The sequence below is a fragment of the Semicossyphus pulcher genome, unplaced genomic scaffold (genome assembly GCF_022749685.1).
Source record: "Semicossyphus pulcher isolate SPU_LCO1_2020_fin unplaced genomic scaffold, fSemPul1.0.p SCAF_14, whole genome shotgun sequence".
Classification (NCBI taxonomy): domain Eukaryota; kingdom Metazoa; phylum Chordata; class Actinopteri; order Labriformes; family Labridae; genus Semicossyphus; species Semicossyphus pulcher.
This window is the reverse complement of record NW_027211648.1, coordinates 22,841,533-22,867,525: the sequence shown is the minus strand read 5'-3', so window position 1 is coordinate 22,867,525 and position 25,993 is coordinate 22,841,533. Positions and strand designations below refer to the sequence as shown.

Sequence of the window (25,993 nt, the reverse complement as noted above, 5' to 3'; positions counted from 1 at the left end):
TGCTGCCTGCAGGGATCTGACAAATGAGGGAGAAATCTGCATAAGCTTCTGTATTTGCACCAGCGTCTTAATATCTGTGCAGTAATGTAAAAAAAAAAACCTCAGTGAGAGATTGTTATGAAATCTCTGTAATCATCTCATTTTCCATGTCTCTTTAATCTTTCGAGGTTAGGTGCGTGTGGATGTTGGAAATGTTTGAATAGTATGATTCAGTAAACAATGCTGCTCCTCTTAACAAGGGCCCAGTGCTCTGAGACTGTTGGAGAACACTTCAGCGCATGAAGTGTTTTCCTAACTCTGACATGACTAATCTATTATAACAACACAAGGACCATAGTAGACTACCTGACAAAGAGCCCTGCAAACTGCTGGAGGACACTTTAGGATGACGGAGTAGTTTCCTACGTCTAATGCCACATGCACGTCATGAAGTAAAGATGGTGATTACAAGCTCTAGGTTTGACAATATAGTTTGCATCAATTTCTCACTTTTTGTGTGTTAGGTCTTGACTTTCTTGTAGCTGTAGTAAACCATCAAATCAAAATATCCACCATGTTTTCTTTAGCTCAGTCTGTTGGGACTTGACTGGGGAAACGTAGGCCGGCTCAAGTCCCGGTATAGATTGAGTGTGAGTTGGGGCTGGTAGCTGAATTTGACACATTTCCACTACACGTGTGCCTTTTGCATTTTGTATCTTTGAAAACTGTGAGTTCTCCACAAAAAATTCTGTATGTTTGAACAACGTCTGGTAATATAACGTGATTTAGTACTCACCTTTTTAAGAAACTAACAAATGCAATTGTGAGCTGTAAATGTGTCACTCAGCATCTTGTTTAGCTTTGCTGCTACACGTTTAGCTTGCAGAATTTGCAGGGGTGATGAAACACAGCTGTATGCTAATTTGGAGCTGATTGCTGCCCCGCTACTGCAGTATCAATAAACTGTCAACATAACATTTCAGCACTGTAACATTATATTAGTTTATGGGGAAATTACGGTGGAAATTGGTGACACAAAAAGTCAGAGTGGCTTAAAAGATTAGATGGTATGTTTTCAAAAGACATCAAACCAATATTCAACAATAAACTCCAGCTAAGCTAATGACAGAGAATCAGCCCCAGTAGATTTAGATGAATAGGATAATCCCTGTTTCCTTAAGCTCTCCACGATAAACAATACCTTACAAAAGGAGGTTTTAAAAGCAAAAAAACTAAATTCATATTTTTCAATATATGGTTTCCTATAGGACTTTAAATGTATCACTGCTTTATTGGATGTGCATTAAGTGTGAAAAAGCTGATCAAGAGCAACAAAAGTCTACAGAAATCTTCAATCATTTCTTCTTGGCAGCTTCAAAAGACTTCGAATGTGTGATTACTTCCAAGCCGTCGCTTTCAACTGCCAAGCCGTTCTGCCGGTTATCCCCGTGAGATTTCAGTGAATGCAGATCCATTTCAGTATATATGTAGCACGTAGAGAATCCATTTGAGTTGTCCGGGAAGCCAGTTGTTCATCACTGAGCGAGCCAGGAGTGAAATAGGCTTTATGGAAGACCTTCGGGAAACTAGGGCGTCAGTGTGGAAGGCTTTCAAAGATGTGGATGAAGCAGGCCGCACACATGTGGGAAACAGAATCGTTTTTAACACACCACTACAAACGGAGCTTAATTTGTCTTCCTTACCCATAATCCCTTTAGTTAATTCACCATTCCATTTGATCCCAGTGGTCGTACATGTAACCTCAAGCTACACTGAGCATCTTACATATGTGTGTTCATGTGAAGAGTAAGTGGGAAATTGAGCCCAGTGCTGGTTTTATCTTTTTTCTATATGTGTATGACAAGTGACAACTCCTGTCCTGTACAGTGAATGCTGTATGGTTTACGTGTCACGTACAAGTGTGAGAGAACAACAATGCAATCATCTATCCCATTTCGTCTCTTCTCGCTAAATGAAATTCGTCCCCTTCCCCTTTTCCTTTCACAGCTCAGCACTCATTTTAATTAGCTCGCTCTCTGATCTCTTTCTTCCTCTCCCTCTCTGATAATTCTCCCTCGTTTCCTTTCCATTTCGGTGTCTCTCTCACTCTTTCGCTCTCATTACAGTCATTTCTCAGTGTAATTAATGAGCTGATATCTGGTTTTGTGTCACGAGGGTCACAGGCCTCCCTCTCTCTCTCTTTCTCTGTCTGTGCAGCGCCAGTGCATGTGAGTTATGCGGCGCTCCATTTAGCTGCTGCTCGGTCTTTCTGCTCTTCTTTCTCTGCAGTCAAATAGAGAGGGAAAGAAAGAATCAGGGATTGTATGACCTCCGACATCGCAGCAGTATCGGCTCAGTAATTACACTGAGAAATGAAAGAGATGTAGAGAGAGAGGGCCACACAACGAGACTAGACAAAGGTGAACGACTTCTTAGCCTTGGGTAGTGATTTGATATGATATGAATATGTAGCATTTAAATGAACCTGGAAGACAGTGATATCGCACAGGCTCCTTTCACATAGTGACAGGAAAAGTGTCAATTACTGATACGGATACTACACTGATTTTCTAGCTGTTATTGACAGGTCTTCTGATACCCATCACAACATTAAACCATGCTATATGACTAGTTCATGTGGGCAGTTTCAGAGTCAGCTTTAAAGGACTTGATGGTGGTATTCTACATGTATCTTTTTGCCTACGAAAAGACAAAAAGAAACAATCAACTTATTCCAATAATCAGCATTCTAATTGAGTAAGTAATCATAAGTATTACTTGTGTATCCAAAGCCTGCTATGAGTTTCTCACCATTGTTGTTCCAAACATATTGACTCAATGTGTTAACATGCAATCTGTGGCTGGATATCCTTCCTCAATAAATATAATACCTATGCAGGGTTAGCCTGACCAGTGACAGCTGCTGGTCCACGCCACGCAGTTTAACTGCTAGTCCATGTCTGGGAAGTGCAGTGCAGAAACTGCACAGTAATATATTCACAGCACAGATGGAGGCAAAATGAAACAAAAAAGAATTTTGATGTCAACACCTCAAGTGTGCTTCTTAGTGAGGGAGAATTTCAGCTTTCTAAAAAGAGCTGTTCTTTTCCAAAGCCGTTCGTCATTGCAGCTTGTCATATGAAATGTAATTTGTATTTTTACACCACTGAGTCATGTCATGACATGAACAACAGATAAACACTTAAACAGTCATCAGAATAACTGCCTTTAATTGTTTGCTTTGCAAATATTCTATTCTCTTTTAGCGTTTATGTTGCAGTTCTTTTATTGCTATTTCTCCCTCAATGATTATCTGCTTTTTTGCATGTATTGTTGTCACAAATGATTGTTTAAAAGGCAGCGTCTAATAATGAGTATACTGTAGTACCACTTTATAACTAATGGCTATATTAAAGATATAATCTCGAAGATCTCAGTTTCGTTCTCTTTGGCGGCACCCATGGCGATATACGGTAATTGCGGAGAATATGTCCCAGATAAGACGTCCACGGTTGGCTCCCTTTGTAATGGTTATAACTCTTAAATTTTCCTCGCTGACAGTCGCTTTCCTTTTTAGACTGTTTGCCTTCATGTGAGCATCGAATTTGTTTAGTTTTCTTTGGATTTTCACTTATTTTTGAAGTTGTATCTGTAGTCATCGATCTTTTTTTTGTTTGTTCAGCCATAGTAGATTACTGTTTACTCGCAACACTTGCAGATATCGCAAAAGCAGCCGCTTAGCTCCGCCTACCCTCTCTGGCAGACCAACCACTGCTGGGTGATGGAAAACGTGTCACTAACTGGGCGCCGCTTGTGATTTTTTCTGCAAAAGTCGCCACAGACACCCAGTCCATAATTAAACTATATACTGCAAACGCAAAGGCTTTCATCAGTGGGCCATAGGCTCGATCACCATTGTGTTACCTCATACAGCGATAGATAGTGAGTTAACAGACATTAACCTAAATAAAAAGCTTTGAGATTATAACTTTACGATTAATATATAATTAACTCATGCTTTATGGATCTATTTTAAGTCATAACTGAAAATTAGAACTGTTTGGCGGCTTTACAGTCATGAAAATCCCTTAGGTGCATGCATGGTTAATGGTTCATGCAGAAGGAGCAGAAAACTAATGGCTTAAAACTGATCTGTAAAGCACTTATCAATGATTTTTCTACCTGTAATAAGGCCATTTGTTACTTATATTGATATCTTTTTACTTACAGTATAATTCTTAAAAAAAACTCATCTTTACTGATGAAATGAGTCACTGATTCAGCTATCTTTTTGTGGGTATTTATGTGAATCTGCCTCAGTGTGAGTTTGTGTGTGGTGTGTTTTTTGTAGGTGTGCGTGTGTTTGCGCTGTGATCCCTTTAATCCTGATTCTCCCGTGTCCTTCAAGCCACAAATCAAGGTTGTCATTAATGAGCATTTTCTCTCTTCCTGCCTTGCCATCCCTGCTCTGTCCCTCACTCTAAACCTCTCCTAATTAACTACAACCACTGCTGCTTACTAATGATGACTGAATATGTGTGTGTGTGTGTGTGTGTGTGTGTGTGTTTGTGCATGCATGTACAATGCTGAGCAATAAATGATCCTCCTCTGGTGTGATTAGTCATGCTCGCAAAGTTGGTTGTGATTCAACTTAGAAGCCTTTGGGTGCATTTATTCGTGTTTGGTGATTCCGATTTTTTTTTACTTCATTAGAATCAAATTCACTACAGATGCCCAGTGTAATACATGTCCAGAGTTATTCATTGATATGCACATGACATTCTTGATGTGCTCTAACACAGTATATTGACAACAGGCCTTTGTAAAGTGCAAGTTTTTCTTCTCCATACTGCACTTATCACTCTACCTTCAATATATACACTCAGCTTGCCATACAGCTTTCTGCATTTAGAGTGGCATACATTTTACTTGATAAAGATGGAAGTGCAGTAGGTGCTAAGTAGTCAATTAGTCCAGCGTAGCATCAGAGTTGTAAACAATAGAATAGTGTAGATCAGTGTGCACAGTGTGAAGAACACAGGTGCTGGATATTAAAGACTTTGCAGAAACACTTGGAAGATATCCAAATAAAATGAATGAAAATTCCTACTAATTTGGTTCGGTGAAGTATTGGCTTTGCTGCCTTCCCAATTTCTGGTTTGTAGTGTTATCTTTTCATTGTGGGTTATACAATATATGTGCCAAGTTCCTATTAAAAAAACAAAGGTCTAGTGTCATTAACGTATCTGTTTCTCTCTCTCTTTGTTTCTGTCTGTCTCATTTTACAGGTGTCGTGTCCAGGTGGGGTGGTAACCATGGAAAGGCTGTTGCTGTGTGTGATGCTGGCAGTTGCCATGGCAGTGCGGGCACAGATCTGCCCAAAGCGCTGCGTATGTCAGATCCTGTCACCCAATCTGGCAACCCTCTGTGCCAAGAAAGGTCTACTGTTTGTACCGCCTAACATTGACAGGCATACAGTGGAGTTACGGCTGGCCGACAACTTTGTCACAAGGTAACGACACATCAATACTACTACTACCAAGAGAACTCGCACTTTATGCCACTAAAGTGCAGACATTGCCTCTGTCATTGGTACCTTACCAGTACAACTTTGTGTACTAACTTTGTGAGAGTTGCATTGCTTTGAACAGCCTCATGCCCTTTAATGAGACCACTGCTTTGGATGCCCAGGGTCATCTGGCTAATAAGATGAGCCAGGCTTAATTTTGGCACAACACGACTGGCAACACTCTGCATTTTATATGCCAATCAAAACTAATAAATCATATTAAAGAAATAATCCATGCTGTGTTGTTACAAAAACCAGTAAAGCTCAGAGGTGTCTTTAGTTTGTATGTCCCTCCAGAACATAAAGATGTATTGGAAAAACCTGACATCACACAGCTAGCATATGTCTTAACTACTACATACCCAAAGTATGATCCTGTGAGGGGACACAGTTATTTGTTCATATATTTGGTGGTTATTGACTTTGAGAATATAAATTAATATAAAAAAATAGTCTTTTTAACATTAGATAAACTTTTCTGCTGGCCCTGAGTTTTCCATCGAAATAAGACGTCATACTCATGGTTGCATTACACAATCATTCCAGTTAAACTTAGAGTTACTTTTGGGTCTGCCCACCTGTAAGTGCAGCTACAACAATATTATCTCTTATAGGCCCAGTACTAAGTAGTGGTATGATTCTGTTGGGAGTTGTATTTAATAGGTTATACTTTATTAAAATGCTATGCTCATTCTACAGCTATCTCTTCAAATGTTGCTAGCCCTGCTAGAGGGCTTTACTTTCTACTAGACTACTTCTACTAGTGAAAATATAAAAGCAGGAACAGTTAAAATGCAGACTCATAATCTACAATTACTGTAACCATAGCATGCTATATTGTAAGTATTAGGATGCTGCCACTACCAACACCAAAAATTGGTATTATTTCAACTATCTGGAAAACTAGGCTGTTAGGATCCATTTTATACTTTTTTAAGTAATTTGCTCACAAAATGTGCTGACTGGACTGAAATTCCTTTAAAGAATTTCCAAAAAATACAAAGAATAAATGTGTATGTAGTAAATAAGTAAGAGAAAATCATTCTAAAAAAAAATATATCCCTATTTCAAATGTAAGATGAAAAGCCACCATGTTACTTTAAAATGAACTTACCACCTTACAGCTAACTACCATTAAACAGTACCTGGTTTAGAGTTTTAACACATGAAGACTGAACTTTCCAAGGACAAATATACTTGTGTGAGAATAAACTGGAAATAGAAACTCTGATCTATGATGTCATCAGACAATGAAGCCTGGAGCTTCTCCGGCACAGATGAATAATCGCTGCATTTTTGGACAGAGCGGCTTGGCCCTGGGTGCTTTTTATGGTGATACGAGACCATTATCCCCTGGCAGTGGAATGAAATAAAACTCATTTCAGTGTGAAAAAAAACCACATTCTTTGGGGCCTCAGAGTAAGTCATAGTCGGTTCATTTTCATTGGAGCAGAGCAAGGCTGTATCTTGACGGCAGTGTAGTTTAATGCCAGGGCTCTGTGGTCTGTAGTCTGTGTGGAGAGTTGTTTAAACTCACAAATATTGAATGAGCTGCACTTCCAGTGTTTGTTTTTTTTTGCTTTTAAAAATTTAAAGATCTCTTTTAAGAAACACTATTCAGGGCTTTGTGACCACTTAAGAAACACATGGTTTGATGTGAGGGTGGACCTCGACTGAGGGCTATGCTCCCTTTAGACAGTGACATTTTAGATTTCCGGCTATTTTCAGGAGACCAGAGAGGCCAATGCTAATTTTTGTAAAGAGATTCCTGAAAAAAAAAATCTGTTTTCCATTTGTAGTCTAAGTGGTATTGCACAATATTTGAGCTGGCTTTGATTGGTTGTAGGAAATATCGTTCAGGAGAGCAAAAGAGGTGGGTCCATAGACCTAAATACCATCAAGGAAACCATTTACCTTTTAGAGTAAGCTTTTTAGTAATGTCTATAAACTAACTTATATCCAGTCATGGTTTTTGGCTCCCCATTGCAACTTGATTCTCGCTTGTTGCTTGTCCAACTGTAGTTATCAGGTTATCTGCTGGCTACACCAGAAGCCCAGACATACTGGCAGTCCCCTGGCAGAGGTTAAATGTTGGCTATCGCTATCTGGCTTAGGTTAAGCTAAAGTTTGGAAACTAGCTTGCAGATCTAAGAAGCTTGTGAATGAGAAAGGAGAGAGAAAAACATAATTAACTGGGTTGAGGTAGAGCAAGAAAATCATTATCATAAACACAGAATTGTTTGTGTTACTCAAAGAATGCATAGATGTGAGTAGATAATACATTAATCTTTCCCTGTGCTCTTCTACAGTGTGAAGAGGAAAGATTTTGCAAACATGACACGGCTGGTGGACCTAACATTATCCAGAAACACCATCTCCTACATCACGCCTCATGCCTTTGCAGATCTGGAAAACCTCAGAGCGCTTCACCTCAACAGGTATGAATATGCATGCATCTGTGATATTACTGCACTATTGCATGAAATCCAGGTGTTGTTCTGTAATTCAAAAAGCCACAAAAATGACTGCATCCATCTCTCTGTCTGTTTTATCTGCAGCAACCGACTGACGAGGATAGGCAATGATACATTCAGCGGGATGTCGAAGCTTCACCACCTGATTCTGAACAACAACCAGCTGGTGCTCATCCACCAGGGAGCATTCAACGACCTGCTGGCACTGGAAGAATTAGACCTCAGTTACAATAACCTGGACTCTATTCCTTGGGAGGCCATCCAGGTCAGGATATGTTTAAACTGCAGCAGTCTTGGCAGGCAACCTGTAGTGCTGGAGGTCCTTTAAAGAGCCAATCCCAAGAAAAATATAAAGGCCTTTAAACAGTTTTGGCAATTTATAGGAAATGCAAAAAAGAGATCTTAAGGGCTTTTGGCTTTAAGTGGACTATTCATTAAGCTCATATAGTTTTCATTGATTGTCTCACTGAAGAAGATTTTCTTTTAATTTCGAATCGTTTTCAGTGCCGACAGTTTTGACGATTTTACAGGTGCTCTTTGCCAACAACAAGCAATTATTATGTCTACATTGTCAAGGCCTCTGTGGATCTGCTAACTAAAGTGTTTTGGAACTTGATGACGGAGTACTTCAAGTCAGCTTTGATAAATAGTTGCTGTATGTGGTAATTAAATTTTTTGTAATGACTTACTATCATTTATGAAAAAGAGATGTTAACTGCTGTTTATCATGTAAAGCAGGGAGAGATTAAAAGGACAGCAACAACTAGCACTCCAACAGTCTGTCTCCTTGCACAAACACCTTTACCCTCCTCAATGTACTTCTTTTAAAATCAGAAAACATCCTTCTGAAAGGCTGATTAAGATCTTTGGTTTTCTCTGTTATTCCTGCAGAAAATGACAAGCCTCCATACACTGAGTTTAGACCACAACATGTTGGACTTCATTCCAGAGGGAACATTTTCTCTGCTACAGAAGCTCAACCGGTTGGACGTCACTTCCAATAAACTCCAAAAGCTGCCACCGGACCCACTATTTCAACGAGCACAGGTACTCTCGGTGCTTTAATTTCCACCACGTTGAGATCCAAAAGAATGCTTAAAATCCTTTAACCTAAGCTTTCAATTCTTTATGTGTAGATTAACTGAATTCAAACTGTGTTATGTGATAGACAAGATGTGGCCCTTATGAACAAAAACGGACAATTTTAATATTGGTGACACTTAAACCATTGTAAATCTTTTGTAGCAACTTATTTCTGCTTACTTCAACCACATTGTTAATCATATTTCACCATGCTTCTGGTGATTTATACAATTACTCAGCAAATTCTGGAAAAAATACATTTTTAACAATTTTTTAAATCTGTTAATGGGAAAATGAGCAAGGTACCACACATTGAATATGTGATATTAACATTTAGTAACATTTAGCTTAATTTAATAATTGTTTCACACCACCAGGTCCTGGCCACTTCAGGGATCATGACCTCGTCATCCTTTGCGTTGTCTTTCGGTGGGAACCCCCTCCACTGTAACTGTGAGTTACTGTGGCTGCGAAGACTGAACAGAGAGGATGACCTGGAGACGTGCGCCTCACCCCAACACCTCTCGGGCCGATACTTCTGGTCCATCCCTGAGGAGGAATTCCTCTGCGAACCTCCTCTCATCACCAGATACTCCCATGAAATGAGGGTGCTTGAAGGGCAGAGAGTTGCACTCAGGTATGTTTAAATAATTGAGATACGAAAAAATGTGTAAAGAACAAAATGTTTCCTTACTAACCTATAAACTCTTTTCACTCTGCCACTGTTGGTTAACAAATAAACACACTGAAATACACACCCCCTCTGTTTGAACAGTGGTTTTGTGTGTAATATGTTTCCAAGCCGCTTAAGAATACATACTGTAACGTGCTGTTCAATGTTCAATGAAGCACAAGACAGCGATATCAGGCAAAAATTTGAGGATGAAAGAGGGGAATGAAAGTAAATCAAGACAACAGGTCTTAGAGATGATGATTACTTCATTTGCATATATATTGGTCACACGCTTCCAATCATGATAGATGTTATGTTTTCAAATATGGAATAATAATGAAATCGAGAAAAGGGGGGCCAAGGAAATCAATGAGATACTATTATCCTGTTTCCATAGTGTGCTTTGTTTTCAGCTCCATATATAAGGGATAAGTAGACATAATCAGAGGGTCACGCCACCATTGTTTCTCATCTATTTCAGCATCCATTTTAATGAATCACACGGCAAAAAGCTAAGGGAATGTAGCTGGTCATGTGATGTGTTTATGATATGTTCTGATGATGATTGACAATAGCCTACATTCCATGGTTTCCAATTTACCATTTCCATTTTTACAATAGCCTGAAATTCATGTAAATTAGAGCTCACTTGTTCATAACAGAAGTTGCCACTCATGTTTGCAGAATGTGTACAGTGTGGGCCTGTACAATTATATTTCATATGTTCACAGCAATTGCAGAAAATTAGTTGCAACAGTTGACTCTGACACATGTGCCTCTTATTTTGAATTTGAATGCTTAAAATTTTGAAAACTCCAGAGGACTTCAATTATAGCAACCCTTCCAATTAATTCAGGCGCCGGCAAACCAAGACAAAATGTCAAAGTGTGAAAGCTATGAGTAAGAATAAAAGGCAAATGTTCTTTGAATTCCTTAATATGTAATTAAAGACCAGCTCCAGTCATGTTTTAAGACATATAAAATGCTCTGCTTGAAATAATAAATAGTGTCTGATATATTTTTTCTGCTAATACGTTTAATTACCTTGTAAAAATCCTCCAGAGGCATCTCCTCCTTCTCCCTAATTAAAAATGCATGAAACTGCTTAGGCCTCCGCCCCCTCCATCGCAAAAACAAAACATGTCTCTGCCATCGTTTCGTGGCAACTTGTAGAAACTTAGCAGTAGTAACATTAACGATAGTATTCAGTGGTAAGTTTGCAAAAATTAAGATGACGGTTACAGCTGGCGCACACATTGCAGGAGTGGTTGCCATAGATTGCACACAATGATATGTATAGGGTCACCCTGTTCCTTAACGGGATTGGCTCCTTAGGTTTGTGACGTCTCAAACCTGCCAATCTGAAAACGTGTTGTTCAGCCTGTCCTTGGTACCTCTCCTTGGTACATGACTGCTGATGTTGTCCCTGATATGTCTTGTAGCACACGAAAAACACCACATGGAGATGTTTACAAGGTTAAACACTTGATTTTCACTGGAGGGGGTCTTTAACATGACTCCTGTACCTGTTGGACTGTACAATCAATGTCTAATTGGTCTATGAAAATAAACTAAATATCTTGTCGGACAAAACCACAAATTTTGAAATATAAATTTATAAATGACTCTGGGATATTTTCTGACGTTCTGTCATTATTTGCTAAAATTACACAACATAATCATTAGTTGCAGCCCTATATGCCCTAGGTATATGTTTTTGCTGCACAATATGTACATACACCATGATTCCACTGTAATACAAAGGCTCTTTTGTAGGGTGCTTATATTAAATTGTACTGTAGACACAGAAGATAATGCTCTGACTCTTTTCTTCTGTATACTTGACCCCACTCTTGTTTCTAATATATTCCACTCTACCTCATGTCATTCCTTTAAGGTGTAAAGCAAGAGGTGACCCAGAGCCAGCCATCCACTGGATCTCTCCAGAGGGTAAATTGGTGTCTAACTCTTCCAGAACGTTGGTCTACACCAACGGGACTCTGGACATCCTCATCAGTACTGTGAAAGACACCGGCTCCTTCACCTGCATCTCCTCCAACCCTGCCGGTGAAGCTCATCAAACAGTAGACCTGGTTATTATAAAACTCCCCCACATCTCAAACAACACCAACAACATCCAGGAGCCCGACCCAGGATCATCAGACATTTCCACGTCCACCCGAGGAGGAGCCAATGGGAGCAATGTGACGGGTGATGTGAAGGGGGGGGTGGACAAGAGGGTGGTGACGGCTGAGGCGACATCATCAACGGCACTGATCAAGTTCAACTTTCAGAGGAATATTCCGGGCATCAGAATGTTCCAGATACAGTACAATGGGAGCCAAGATGACTCACTGGTTTACAGGTAAGACTGACAGAATCACTGCGTCACCATGAGTTTCATCACAGTAGAGCCAGACAGTAAACACAATGGAAACCATGATATGGTGAATGTGGAGGTAGAGAGTTACTGAAGTCTGAGTTGTATAGATCAGATTACAGAAGATGAGATGCAACTTTAATTATCCTGTTGGGATCTTTTCACAACAAGAGCACTATGAGGGCTCAATAAGGGTGCTGCAAGAGCTCTAGAAGAGCACTACAAGGGCACATCATTGGCACTAAAAGTGGCTTCAATGGGAGCTACAAGGACAACTAAAAGGGCACATAAAGGGCATTACGAGGGGCGCTTGAAGGGCACTCTTTCAGGGTTGAATATTTTGCTTCTGTAAATAAAAAATAGGCTACAGTTAAAGATAGTACTGCATATATGCATGTTACCCAAAGGAAATACTGAATCAAAATATTATAACTCTACTGTGATTTTTGATAAAATGTGTGAATTAATCACAATAAGTTACATCTTCAAAAATGTCTCCCTAAATGTTTCCTTGTCAAAAACAGACATTTTGTTAAAGTAGAATATTATGAGCATTGCTTTTAAATATATGCAGAGACTATTTGTCATTGTTTATTACATCATAGCACAGACAGACAGTACATATCAGGGAAAATTAGACCAACACAGAGACAGAACAAGGATGAAAAGCAAAGACAAACTGTGATGTGAGAAAGTTCATGATCCTCAGGCAAACCTGGCAAAACAACAGCAAACTCTGTGCTGCTGACTCACCAGAACGGCCTTGACAGGGAGAGCGCTGCTAGTCCTTCTTGACTTTTGCTGTTTGCTCAGGATTACACAGATTACATCGATCTCGCAGGGAATGATTGTTATTTGAGCTAAATATTTACTCCGGTGAAATGGGGGAGAGGGAATTAACAAACACGTGGAGCTTTTCGTAGGGAAATCGGCCGGTGTTATCTGCCTTTCATATCGCCGCTAATCCCCATACATACTTCATCAGTACGCATCATCATTAAGAGCTGTGGGAGCATTGGCAATGACCGTCTGGGTCATGATGATGACAGTGCTCTAGGCTGTTATTAAATTCATCTCTGAAGAGTGATTTCATTATTAAGAGCTATGAATTTGAGATCCTTGATCTCTTACAGTGGTTATCTCTCTTTGAAGACGCCAATGTATAATTAACAAAGAGCGATCATTCACAGAAGAATCGGCTGGCATTATCTGCCTTTATTATTATTCCTAATCTCTTTACATAATTCATCAGCACTTAACCCTTTTCAGAGAATGCATCATAGGGAGACAGCGCTAATGGGATCTATAGATGTCTGTCTTTCAAATATAACGTCATAGCTTTACAAATGGAGACAGCTGCTATTCCTCTTTTACTCTCTCTTTATTCACAAGAGCACAACAAAGCCTGCGTACATTTGTTGGATTATTATCTTACTAAGGGCTGTATTTATACTTTTTTGGAAAGTACTTAGTTGGAGAGCATGATGGCCACAAAAACAATCCTGTGGGGGCACAGAGGATGGGCCCTATTTAGACGTTGGCTGAGGCTGAGGTTGGCTTAAGTTCCTGGATTATTCCTAGGTGTGTTTTCGGCATAACATGAATCAAACCAATCAGTGCGCCAGCTCTCATTCCCTTTAAGAGACCAGTGCGCCTGCAGGCAGGTGTGTTGCTATTTACACGGGGGATTTCACTCATTCTTCTTACATAAACCAGACCACCGGCAAAGTCAACTTATTTTTTTCCACTGTGTTCTTGAACATGCAGAAAAAAACACAGGTCACTGTACGATGCATGTCGAAGCATGTACTGATGTTAAAGCCACTGAAGCGATCCCACTGCCCAGCAGAAATGAAAATGAAAAGAAGCATGCTGTGTACATTTACGCACAAGGCACAGCATTAATGATTTAAATCTCCAGATGGACAGGATCTTATGTTTATTAGAGTTCTGTGTGCTGACCATCAAAGACAGGTAGGCTTTAAAAGTTAATTTACTTTTTGTTGCTGCTGGATCACATGGCTATATTCTCATGCGTAATGGACACTCTGCGTAATGGGACTAACTGGACAGTGTTTTAATATCTGTGGGCACAATTGTCGGTGCCACAGGTAGTTATGTTTGAGTATGGTAATTAATTTACCTCCTAGTTGCGTGTGTGTGAGTGTGTCTGCTGCATTATAGAGAGGGTGCGTCTGAATGAGCACGCAGTATGGAGAGCTTTGTGTCGGTCTCAGTAGTTTTTGGCCCGTGCGTGGATCGAGCAGGACTCTTCCTGAGGAGAAGCAGTTGTGTGTGGAGGTGAAGCAGGTGTGTGTGGAGGCAGTGGTGAGCTTGTCCATGTCTTCCTGCACTTCTCAGCAGATCGGTAACAAACCAAAAGCAGTATCATGATTTAAGCAGACAAGGGAAACAAAAGCTGCCCTCTAAATAGCAAAAACAGACTGTGCCATAGACTTTAGACTTTAGACCAGGTTTTTGTTGATCTAAGGCGCAGTCGCTTTCTGCGTCATCTAGATAGCAATGCGCCACCTGTTGCCTGACCACACCTCATTTCAAAACCAACATGCCCACGGGCGCTAACGGTGGTGCAAGATCACTTGCTATTTACACAACGTGGGCGCTGGGCGTGAAAATGACGACTGCGCCGGGTGGAAGATAGCAATGACACTTGCGCTGCGCGCTTAGGTGCTTTGCGCCGGATGGACGATAGGGCCCGATGACTGATTAAACAGCCTGTTACGATCCAACTGGCACATCACTCAAAATCTTTGTTTCTTCCTGTCTTCTTTCATCCTCTCTCTTCTTCCTCTGGCTCTCACCTACCTTTTTTTTTTCAATATATATCACTGAAGTCATTTGTGTTTCTCTGTTTTACTTTGCAGCCCCTCGTCTCTTTAGATAGCAGATTGATTTCCATTCAACGCCTCTGCTACCACAAAGAAGCAACCCATTGATTCAGTTTTTTTTTTCATTACCCAGACACACAGACAAGAGAGAAAAGGGACAGTGATGGAGAAAGAGAAAACAAAAGAGGGAGAGAGGGAAAAGACGAGTGGAAAACATAAGGGGACGACATCACTGAGAGGGTAGGAGGGAAAGAGAAGGACAGACTGGTTCTATTGTCACAGACAGGGCACTTACATTCAAGTTCAGTTAGAGCTTATTGATCTGCTGCACATTGACATCTCTGCATCACTCTCCCCCCGGCTCAACAAAATGCTCTCGGGTGCAGGGAGTGCTGCTGTGTGTTCTTTCATACAATGAATTCAACTCACTTTGTAAACAGATGGATGAAAGTGATGGTTTAAAGCTTTTACAGTCATAACCTCTATTTATGTTAACCTCCTGGACATATAATATGTTGCACTTCTCCATTGCAGTGGTTGTATTACTTGATTCTGTATTGACTCCGGCAAAGAAACCCACCCCACCTCCCCTACCCTCCCAGCGGGAGGTCAGTGTCAGCTGCAGAGACATGGATTCAGTGTCTCGCTCAAGGACACCTGAGACAGGCAGATGTTCATTAATACAGTACTGCTGTTTTAACGCCAGTTCTCCTGCTTAAGTATTGTATTTCTATTCTCAAGGCAGGCCGACTGCCCAGTTTGTCACAACATAAAACCCCCTCACAGCATTTACACAAGTGTAAATAATCATTCATCAACACCCCACGTTGAAATTTTTTCTCTTTTACAGAGCCTATATGTGAACTCAAACTGAGCAAATGTTGTTGTGTCTTCAACAAACGGAAGTAGAGCTGAGAGATTGCAAGAACAAAAATCTGATATTGCATGTTTTTTTTGTTTTTTTTTGCTTGAGAAGTGTAAAGCCTTGATGTCTATTTTTCTCTTCTCTTTATCCCATAGAAAGCAAACTGTAAGGAACTCAATTAAGCCAGGTCAAGGGAAGGCTGATGTCCATGAAATAATTTGCTGACCTTTATATGTGACCTTTCACGGCAGAGGCGGCACATACAGTCTTTGGCCCTTACACCTCATTGGTTTTATTGAACAATAAAGGCCGTGTTGGCAGCATCGATGACTATAAAACGGCTACAAAGTGGAATGTGCTCTTATTCAGATGTAGACCCAATTACTGCACTTAATTAATGGTTTGGATAAGTGCAAGCCATTCTTTGATTATAGAAAGAATGGCTTCACAAATTATAGACTCAATGTCTCGTTTAGTAAATAAATAGATTAAACAATGATGGTTAAATATGTGTGAAACTATATCAGAGAAAGAAAAAAATAGATATTCAAAGCATCAGCAACAACTAACAAAATTTACAAAGCATGTGTCGACATTCATTTAACAGGAGAGGAACGGATGCAATCAGTGCATTTAAAGAAAGGACAATGTAAGAGTGTTTCTCTGCAGAACTTGTCATATTGTCAGGATGAACAGTTATGTGGTGGGGTACCGTATAGTAGAACCTGTCCTCGTAAAGTAAGAAACACAGGACACGACTTATACAGAGCAGTTGAAAGGTTTCATTTTTCACACGCTGATTCAATATTTGCAGTAAATGCAGGGTAGTGTATTCTGAAAGGTGACATATTTTAGCTGTGAACTCAATTTTCTGGTGTTCTTATGTGTTTCTGAATCACGTTTGTTTTGTTTTAAAAATTGTATATACATTTTAATTTTATTGATTTTTCAGAGCCTCTGCTTCCTCCTGAAACAAACAAGCCATTTTGCCAGTCAAAGGTTAGACCTTAGCCATGATTGGCTGACGGTATTTGAGTATTTGGAGTGACCGCAAAGTGTGCGATCCCACGTGAGCGAGCGGCCACACTACACTACAAAGTTGTAAAAAACATGGCTGCTCTAGGATCGGTTATTCAGCCTTATATGTATGAGCCAGAATCGCCAGGAGGTATCAGAATGGTAAGCTGAAATCTTGACAACGACTTGACTACAAACTAATGCAAGAAGGCAGTCTGTCAATGATGGTGAATGACGATTAGTCGATTTCAGCTAAAGCAAGGTTCTTCTTAGAAACCTGCAGCTGTTCTGAACGGCCCATTTCAGAGGCGACTTTTTTAAAAATGTCATTGTGGAAAAACAGAATGATGCAGTTGTCACTGTGAACAATAAATAAACCCAAAAATGTGAAACCCATGAAAATATGGGAATATCCATTCAAAAGATATGGCCCCTTTAAGACTTTGCTGACAGGCTATACCAATTAAGAAAAAAAAGGAGGGAAAAACTTTTAAAGAGAATGGAAAGATTATGAGTAATGTAATAATTTAAGTTTGGAGTGTGCAGATTTTTACAGGGCATGAAGAAATGTCCTCAATATAATGTGGTCTGAGGGCCTGGATCATTCATCTTGTACCTGTGAACAACCTGAGGGACATAGGGAGCAGGCTGTTTCCTCACGAATGAGAAAGTTAACAGTGTAGTGAGGAGCTAAACCAAACTGAGCTTTGAAAATGAATCAATAAAATACTGATATTATGTTTCCCTGCATATATCCATAAACACAAGCCCTAGAGAACTTCAGGCCTGCACAAATAACGGCTTCCAATTATGTGCTGTAGCTTTGGCTGAATTGCTTTTTATTGGATATAAACATTACTTTGACATTCAATAAGTTAGTGAGAACACACACGCAAACCCATTCTGTCTCTGTCGCAGTCCTTATCTCATCTGATCTGTTTTGTTGCTGGTTTTTTTCCCTCTATGTTCTTTCATCGGTTGTTTTCCACTCCAGCAGATCCATCGAGCTACAGGGGCTGCTTGCCATTTGCCACAAAAACTACACATCAAGCAAATTGTGTGGCAAGTTTTTTTACGAGGCTACACAACAGGGGGTGGGGGATGAATCCAGGCCCTTAAAACAGCATCCTCTCCCTCTCCCTCTCTCCAGCAGGAAGTAGTTTATCTTTGCCAATAGTCCCTGCGGCCCAGGTATAACATCTTGCTCAGCTGTGCTTAAGGCGTGAAAAAAACATCTGCCTTTATCCTGCCATAATGTTCCAATTCTGATTTTATCGCACCATAAAAACATAGCGGGCCTAACGTAACAGTGTTTTTGTTGTAAGTAGTCTATTGGGTTTTAAACACGGACAAGAAGTATAGGAAAGTACCACAGCAGTAAGGATGACTCAGAAGGTGAGGAGGAGCAATAAAAGGATTGTCAGCAAAGGTAGCAAGCAAGGAAGGAAGGATAGAAGGAGACAAACAGGGTCTAAAGACGGTTTATATGGCTCTCTTGAATTAGATGGGGGAATGGGAAGGAACGAAAGAAGGAAGGAATGGAAGAAGGAGTATTGACAGAAAAAGAAAACAAGGAAGAAAGTGTGGCATTCAGAGGCTGTAAGAAAGAAAGGGTCAAAGTAAATAAGTGTGTATGGACCAAGAAGAAGAGATGGGAGGATAAGTGGTGATAAAATATTGGACGCAAGAGGTGATGACAGGAAGAAAGCAAGGAAGGAAGGAGTAAAAAATAGTAGGAAGTAGTAAGCTCAGAAGAAAAAAAGAGGTGCAATAAAGGGTAATAATATTATGAAGGCAAGATGAGGGAAGAAGGAAAAATCAAATGGATAGAAAGAGGAAAATGAGAAAGATCCAAAGGCAGAGAGAAAAGAGGGAGTGGTTAATGATATGAAAGTTGGTATATGAAGAAAGGAGCAGGGGCAAAACAAGAGAAATGAAAAAATATGTAAAAAAAATGTTCAAAAGATAAAAAAAAAAACAGACAAAAGGCTCATGAATTATGAACAAAGGAAACAATGACAGCATGGAGTTAGAAGTAGGAGGAGCCAGCCGCCACACTAAAGAGAAATATAGATGATTCAGTTAAAGTGGAGGAGTGGAGCTGAGTGGGGCAGATGGAGGTTTACACCCAGCGAACTGATAGTGTTGAGACGTCTTCCCCGCATCTGGGACAGCTTTCCTTGCGCAGCTCTTTGACATCTACTCTGCTGTGCTTGTTCGACTGAGCTCAGCGGTAATGAGATTTTGCCAAGTGTGGAGCATCCATCCGTTTTTTCTTTTGGAATTAGGAATTGCCAAAGGGAAATCTGAGGCCTGGCTTATTTCCAGTCGACATCAGTATAATATACCTGCAGTAACTGATTTTTTGGGGGCATGTGTTTGGGGGCAACATGGGCATATACACTTCATAAAGTTTAAATGGCAAAGTTGCCTATTTTCACATACAGCACAGGGAGCACTATGGGTAGCAGATTTGATGTTTCTGGCCAACTGGAAAATGTGAAGGTTTTGGTCTCCAGGGAAAAAATGTCTTTTTATATACTGTTTGGTGCTGGGCAGTGGTGTATAGTGGATTAGAATTAGGGTTAAGATTTATGATAGCGTTTATAGTGAACCAAAACAAGTTATGGGCTGTCAAGTAAAACAATGTTATTTAAAATGCTAGCTTTCTCCTTAGTGCTGAGGGAGACTGCATAGTTGGTTGAAACGTTTCCTACTGAACACAGTCACGTCATTCATTGTCAATAGAAAAACACTGACTAGAGCAGCTTTTGATTTTTCTGTGTAATTAAATATCTTGGAGTGCAGATATCAGTTGCTAAAGCTCACTTTAATCTGCTGTGTTAGCATACAACTCCTGAGAGGAATTTGATATTCATTAAATTCATTTCAAAGTTATAATTTCTTTGATTAAATCTTTAATTCATTCTCCTTTATGAAAGCAGTATTTCATTAAACCATAATTTCTTAAAACCCCAAAATGGCAACTGCGCCTGGCGTCACCTTGAAGGAATATTATAACTGATAAGGGAAAACAAATAGGACTGTTTGATGTTCCTTCCTTCTAATTTCAGTAATAAGAGAGATAATAAGAGAGACATTTTTAGAGGTAATATTCACGCATAAAGGAGCTAAAGATTGAAGCTATTTTAAGTTAATAGAGTTAATCAAAGTTTAATGATTGTGAGGAAAGACATTCAACGGTCGGGATGATTGTAGTTTTTAGATAAAGCATCTACGCTCTGGCACAGGTTGTTAGCGTTACAAGTTACTTATTTTGTCCAAATATGACCGTTCCCAATGTTTGTGTGGAAAATAGTATTCTAATCTTCTGAGTGAGTTGGTAATACAGGAGTGAACTAGTCAATTTCCTTGCTGCACTAATAAACCTGTTAGACAACTAGCTACATGGCTAGTATTTACTTTTTCTGTGACTGCTCTCCAGAGCTTTGAACAGAGTTTCCTGAATAAAATAAAATGGGTGGGGAGGCGTTAGCGAAGCCCACCTGGCCCGGGCTCAAAGTTCCTGTTCCACCTCAGAGTACAAGCTGTGTGGGTGCTTGTTAACCATTAGCTCTGGCATCAGGGGCATTCCGCATGGTAAAACAGAGATAAGAAGCTAGCTGCTGCAATGTTTTCTGTCTGCCTGAGAGACTCAGACCTATTAGCATGGCGTTGTGCCATCTGCTGTGTAAGCCACATTAGCTTTGAGGTCAACAGTAATGGGGCAGAAGTTAAACCACCATAATTCCTCCTCAGTTTGTGCTTAGAAACCAGTTATTCTTCTTTCTTTGATTATTACTGTTTAGTTTTTTACAAAGACTATTAAATTGCTGAAACATGTTTTTGTCAGGGCTCTGAGGCCATTTTATAGCAAACAACAGTTAGTGTACAATTAAAATCTTTCTGTAACTTTATACAACATATTTGCTAGCTATTTCCCCATGTTTTCAGTCTTTATACTAAGCTAAGCCAACCTAAACTAACCGCCTGGTGGCTTAAACAACATATTTACAAATAGCAGAGATGTGGACTCACTGTTTTGATGACTTGCGACTTGACTTGACAAAAAATAAATGACTTGAGACTCGACTGGGACTTGCAAGTTAATGACTTGAGACTTGACTTGACTTGAGGCATGATGACTCGGATGACTTGCGTGTGTTCATAAGTTTGAATGTTAGCTGTTAGCAATTTCCGTCTAACTATCAGGTATGTACGCAGTGCAAACTGGGAATCATGATTGGACAACTCAAAAAGGTCCTCGGTATGTGATTGTCATGATTGGATGACAGTCCAGTCAAACTCCTCTCAACTCAACTCAAACTCAGTCAAACTCCTCGCTATGGCAACACGCAACATCAAAGACCCCAGTGACCTGATGTGTTTTCCCCCCAAAAAAGCCTCATCAGTCGTACTTGTTACTACGCAATACTGTCTCATACCAGACCATCATCATGGCTGCGTCTGTGCAAAAATAATACAGATACAATTCATTGTCATACTTTTTGAACAGGTTATATAAATTGGCCAATAATATCATTATTAGACGGGCTACTAATACCTTATCTCTTCTCTTTATAAAAACAGGATACTACAGGTAAGAGTGCTGGATCTTGACTTTACTCCTTGACTTGCCTTAACTAAGGACTCGACTTGACTTGACATAACCTGTGACTTGTCTTGACTTGCCCGAAAAAAATGTACCTGAGACTTGCTTGAGACTTGGACCAAATGACTTGAGACTTATTTGGGACTTGAGCAAAGATGACTTGGTCACAACACTGACAAACAGACAGAGGTATCTCTCTTCTCACCTTAAACTTTGCCCGAAAGTCACAAGAAAGTCAAACTACTCCTTTGTGTTACTCCATAACATGTAATAGACCTGTGCGTCTACATCTTGGATATGACTTTAAGTCTACAAGTGCAGCCAAATGTAATGCTGATAGCACAGTTGTCAGGTGTTTCTCAGACATCCCAAATATTTCACACAATACATAAAAATGTAATACAGTTCATCGAATTGGTTTTTTTTGGTTTTTTTCAAAACTGGATAACTTTCGCCTCCCTTATAAATTACAACAACAATATATCCCTGCGGTTACATGAAACTACTAATGAGCTCGCCCTGAGCAGTGAACATCATTTAAAAACATTGGAATTTGTCACACATGGTCGGGCTGGGCTCTGCTTCCAGGGCAGCCGCTGAGGGATGACACACAGCTGAGTTATTAGAAGCCATGGCCTCTTATCGCACTGCTCCAGCTCGACCTAGAAGCCCTGCTCTTGTGTGTCGAATTACTGCCATGAATGCCCTTTTCCCCCCCCCTGGAATAATGCATGTTTGTGGCCTGTACGCTTTGTCCAATATGTAATCAAGTGAAATGGCCTGAAATTGAACAATCCGGTATCATCGTTCAGTGTTCTATGCACGGAGTCAATGATTTGTCTTCAGTCAAAAAGATGAGAGTGACTAATGGAGATCACATTGTCCTCCTGGCTTTGTCCCGGCTGGAGTGAGAAAAGCTAAAGTTGATTAACACGCACACAAACACATGCACACTCACAAACCTGCACACACACATACACTGAGGGTTGACCAGCTTGTAGTGCTGTATCAGTGATGGATGCTGGCAGACGGCCAGACTCAGTGACAGCCACTGGGAAGAGGAGGCTGCCATGGGAGGAGAAGATTACTATAATGGAACTCACACACGTGCAAGTACACACACGTATACTGCAGACTCATATAGACATGTACACAAATGCAGACTCAGAGGAGCATGCACATAGACACTGGCTTTTGTGTAATGAAAGTGTAATGAAACCCATGCACACAGACACACAGGCTGAGGGCTTGGCAGAGCAGAGTAGATAGATTAGTGTAATAGTCTCGGCCAAGGCAATCATCTGCCCACTGTAGGGCTTCAAATACTGGCAGCAAGATCCAGCTCAGACACAAAGAAATTAGCCACAATGAATGAGTCAGTTTGGATGAGTTCATAATGCTAACGGCTCACACAGTCAAGAAAGAATGGTATGCAAGACAAAAAGAGAAAATCCACTCATTTGCATGAAAATGTATTTTGTGAAATCAGCATACAACATAACAGGGTCCAAATACACAAAACACATTATCAATACCTCACTTGTTCCATGTATCTGAATTATAAATGATGACAGCTTGGCTTACACCTTGGCGATGAAAACTACCTATGCAACATGAGTTTCATTGGCCTGAGTGTCCGGTTGGTTGGATTAGTTTAAATACATTCTAATTTGGTTCGTGTCCAGGAGGAGTCATGTAGCTGATGGTGTCTTGGTAGCAAAGGTGGAGCAAAGAAAGAATATTTATACTTGTGTATACATGGCTGAGCAGCAAACAAACCCATTAGTGAGGTACTACTACGCGTTAATTTGGAATTTAAAGTAATAATCTCAAAGATTTTCAGTTGATTAAATGTTAAGTCACTATCTATCGGCAAGTGAGTGATTGAGCCTATGGCCCACTGTAGCCTTTGCATTTGCAGTGTTATGGACTGGGTGTCTGGTGCGACTTTCACAGAAAAAAGTCACAAGCAGCACCCAGTTAGTTTTCCATCATCCAGCAGTGGTTGGTCTGCCAGAGAGGGTAGGCGGAACTATTGCTTTTGGTCCCTGCAAGTGTTGTGAGTAAACAGTAATCTACTATGGCTGAACAAACAAAAAAAAGATCAATGCCTTCAGATATAACTTCAAAAGTAAGTGAAAATTCAAAGAAAAAGAAACAAATTTGATGCTCAGATGAAGCAAACAGTCTAAAAAGGAAAGTGACCATCAGCGAGGAAAATCAAGAGTTACAACCATGACAAACAGAGCCAACCGTCGACGTCACATATAGGACACTGTTTGGATATCTGGGAATTGTGCTCCCACAATTACCATTCATCGCCATAGGTGCCGCTAAAGAGAAGAAGATCTTTGAAATGACCACTTCAAGGTTCTTTACAAGCAGAGTAAAGAAATGTAGAGCTGACCTCATGTTTGGACGGACCTGAAATAGAACAGAAGAGTACATTGTATTAAAAAGCTTTCAATCAGTTCAGTTCTGCATTAAAAAAACAGAAAGAAGCCAGACATTTTTTTTTATTATGCAAAATGCATTTCAGGCAAAGACTTAAAACAAAAACAGTATCAACAATTACTGAAACCTTTCTGTTCAATTTTGATTCACAGCACATCTGATGTAAGACTTTAGACAAAGGTTAAACATGTGTAGTATAAAAAACAATATAATAATTTAAGATATTATTGAAATAAATATTTCACTAGTAAGGTAACCTTCAATCACCATCCAAGAAATGTATATCTTTATTTTTTTTCACTAGGTTTAAATGTTCCTTTATGGATCAAGGAGGTTATCCTACTTCGTGAGAGAAATACTAATCATCAAAAAGAACACTGGGCTGGCTCATAAAATGCATTGTTTTCAGCTTTGTCGATGTTTTGGAGATAAAACGTTTTCACAGCAGCAGCTAATCTATTGTAGCCACTCACTGTCTTATCATATTTTTATCATATGATATCTGTACAATGTTATCGGGAAGTCAGTCTTTGCTACAGAGGCTCTGCAGATAATGAAAAGAAATCTGTCAGCCAGTCATCTGTCAAGGCGCTGCTGCAGCAGTCAAACGTGGGTCAGTAAACGCACACAGTATGTCTCTTTAAAACGGTTGTATTTTCTCTTGTAAGAGGAAATGTTGAAATTTACAATAATATAATTGGTTTAATGTGTGTTATTATAAGGATTGTTAAAAACAAGAATATTGAGCCCAAGCAAACAAAGCTGTGACTGTCTGGTCGGGATGTCATAATATTCATATAGCAGTAAGAGTGTGTGTATGTGTGTGAGAGAGTGTGTTCTGCTACTTTTTGGTATAATAATATCTCCTGTATGTATCTGTGCATGCATGCACCATCTGCCTTTGTATGTGTGCGTCTGATTGCTAACGTCTTTCCCTTACCCTGTTAAAATCATTGAAGAATCACAAAGTGTTGGCATTCAGGGTCAATAAATGTTTTTCTTGAAATCCTCTGAATGATTCTGTTTACCCACCACTTGTCTCAATACACACATTAAACAACATATCCCAGAGACATGTATTAATAAGCAAGTAAACACTGGTCTCTGTTTGAGAGCATGGCCATGTTTAATCCTGCAAGAAAAAGATGAACTCACAATGTGCAGGCCAGACAGTTATAAAACAAACACATTATTTTCAGCTGAGATATACTTGCTTTGCTGGCTAATGTGACACAACCATACACATGCATCATAAATGAAGCCCAAGGCCAGAGCAATAATAGAGGAATTAATCTCTGTCTCTGTGTGAATGCGTATACAAATGTAGCTGCTTCTATCTGAGCTTGTAGGTGCCACGGACTCTCGCTCCTATCATTAACCTACACTCTTCAATGTCACTTTGGGTCCTGACAGATAAATAATGTGTGTGTGTGTGTGTGTGTGTGTGTGTGTGTGTGTGTGTGTGTGTGTGTGTGTTTGTGTGCGTGTTGAGGAGAGGTGCACTTAAAAGATAAAATCATCAAGAGAAGCAAAGGGTAGAGCAGTCATGGTCAGCCAACATTCAGATGGTCCTATTAGTATTCATTGGGTCATATAGATTCTCCCACACACACACATACATGCACACACATGCTCTCTTAAAGCCTTGTGCTATTATGCCATAGAGAGCAGGCTAATGACCTAGCGCTACATTCATTCCCTTGCTCTTAATGCTAACCATTAAACCTTAACATACCTCCTAACCTTCACTCGAACTCGAACTCCAAACCAGATGCTTAACCTGGCCTAAACAGCCCTTTGCTCCTCTCCCTGCACATGAGACCGCGAGCTGCACTAGCCACCCTCTTCGGTTTTAATGAGGAATTTCATTAGCATTTTAATGAGAAAATCCTGGAAAGCTGACAAGCCCTTTAAGGGAAACTGAAGGACAAATGTGCATATCATCCAGTCAGTGTGACAAGTGTCCAGTGAGGAATTACCAACTTCAAGTAAAAGAGGCAAACTACCTTTCTGTCTGCCTAGAGGAATATCTGGATTG

At 40.0% G+C, this 25,993-nt stretch overlaps 1 protein-coding gene across 2 annotated transcripts in view; it reads left to right on the top strand.

The window, feature by feature from the left end:
• lrfn5a (leucine rich repeat and fibronectin type III domain containing 5a) overlaps nt 1–25,993 on the top strand; it is a 118,872-nt gene that overhangs the window by 87,521 nt on the left and 5,358 nt on the right. For both annotated transcript variants that reach the window (XM_069662070.1, XM_069662071.1), the window contains 6 exons: nt 5,268–5,491; nt 7,858–7,986; nt 8,107–8,287; nt 8,914–9,069; nt 9,483–9,742; nt 11,676–12,143. In XM_069662070.1, coding sequence (XP_069518171.1) covers nt 5,295–5,491; nt 7,858–7,986; nt 8,107–8,287; nt 8,914–9,069; nt 9,483–9,742; nt 11,676–12,143 — 1,391 coding nt within the window. In that variant the 5' untranslated portion in view covers nt 5,268–5,294. The remainder of the gene's footprint in view (nt 1–5,267; nt 5,492–7,857; nt 7,987–8,106; nt 8,288–8,913; nt 9,070–9,482; nt 9,743–11,675; nt 12,144–25,993) is intronic.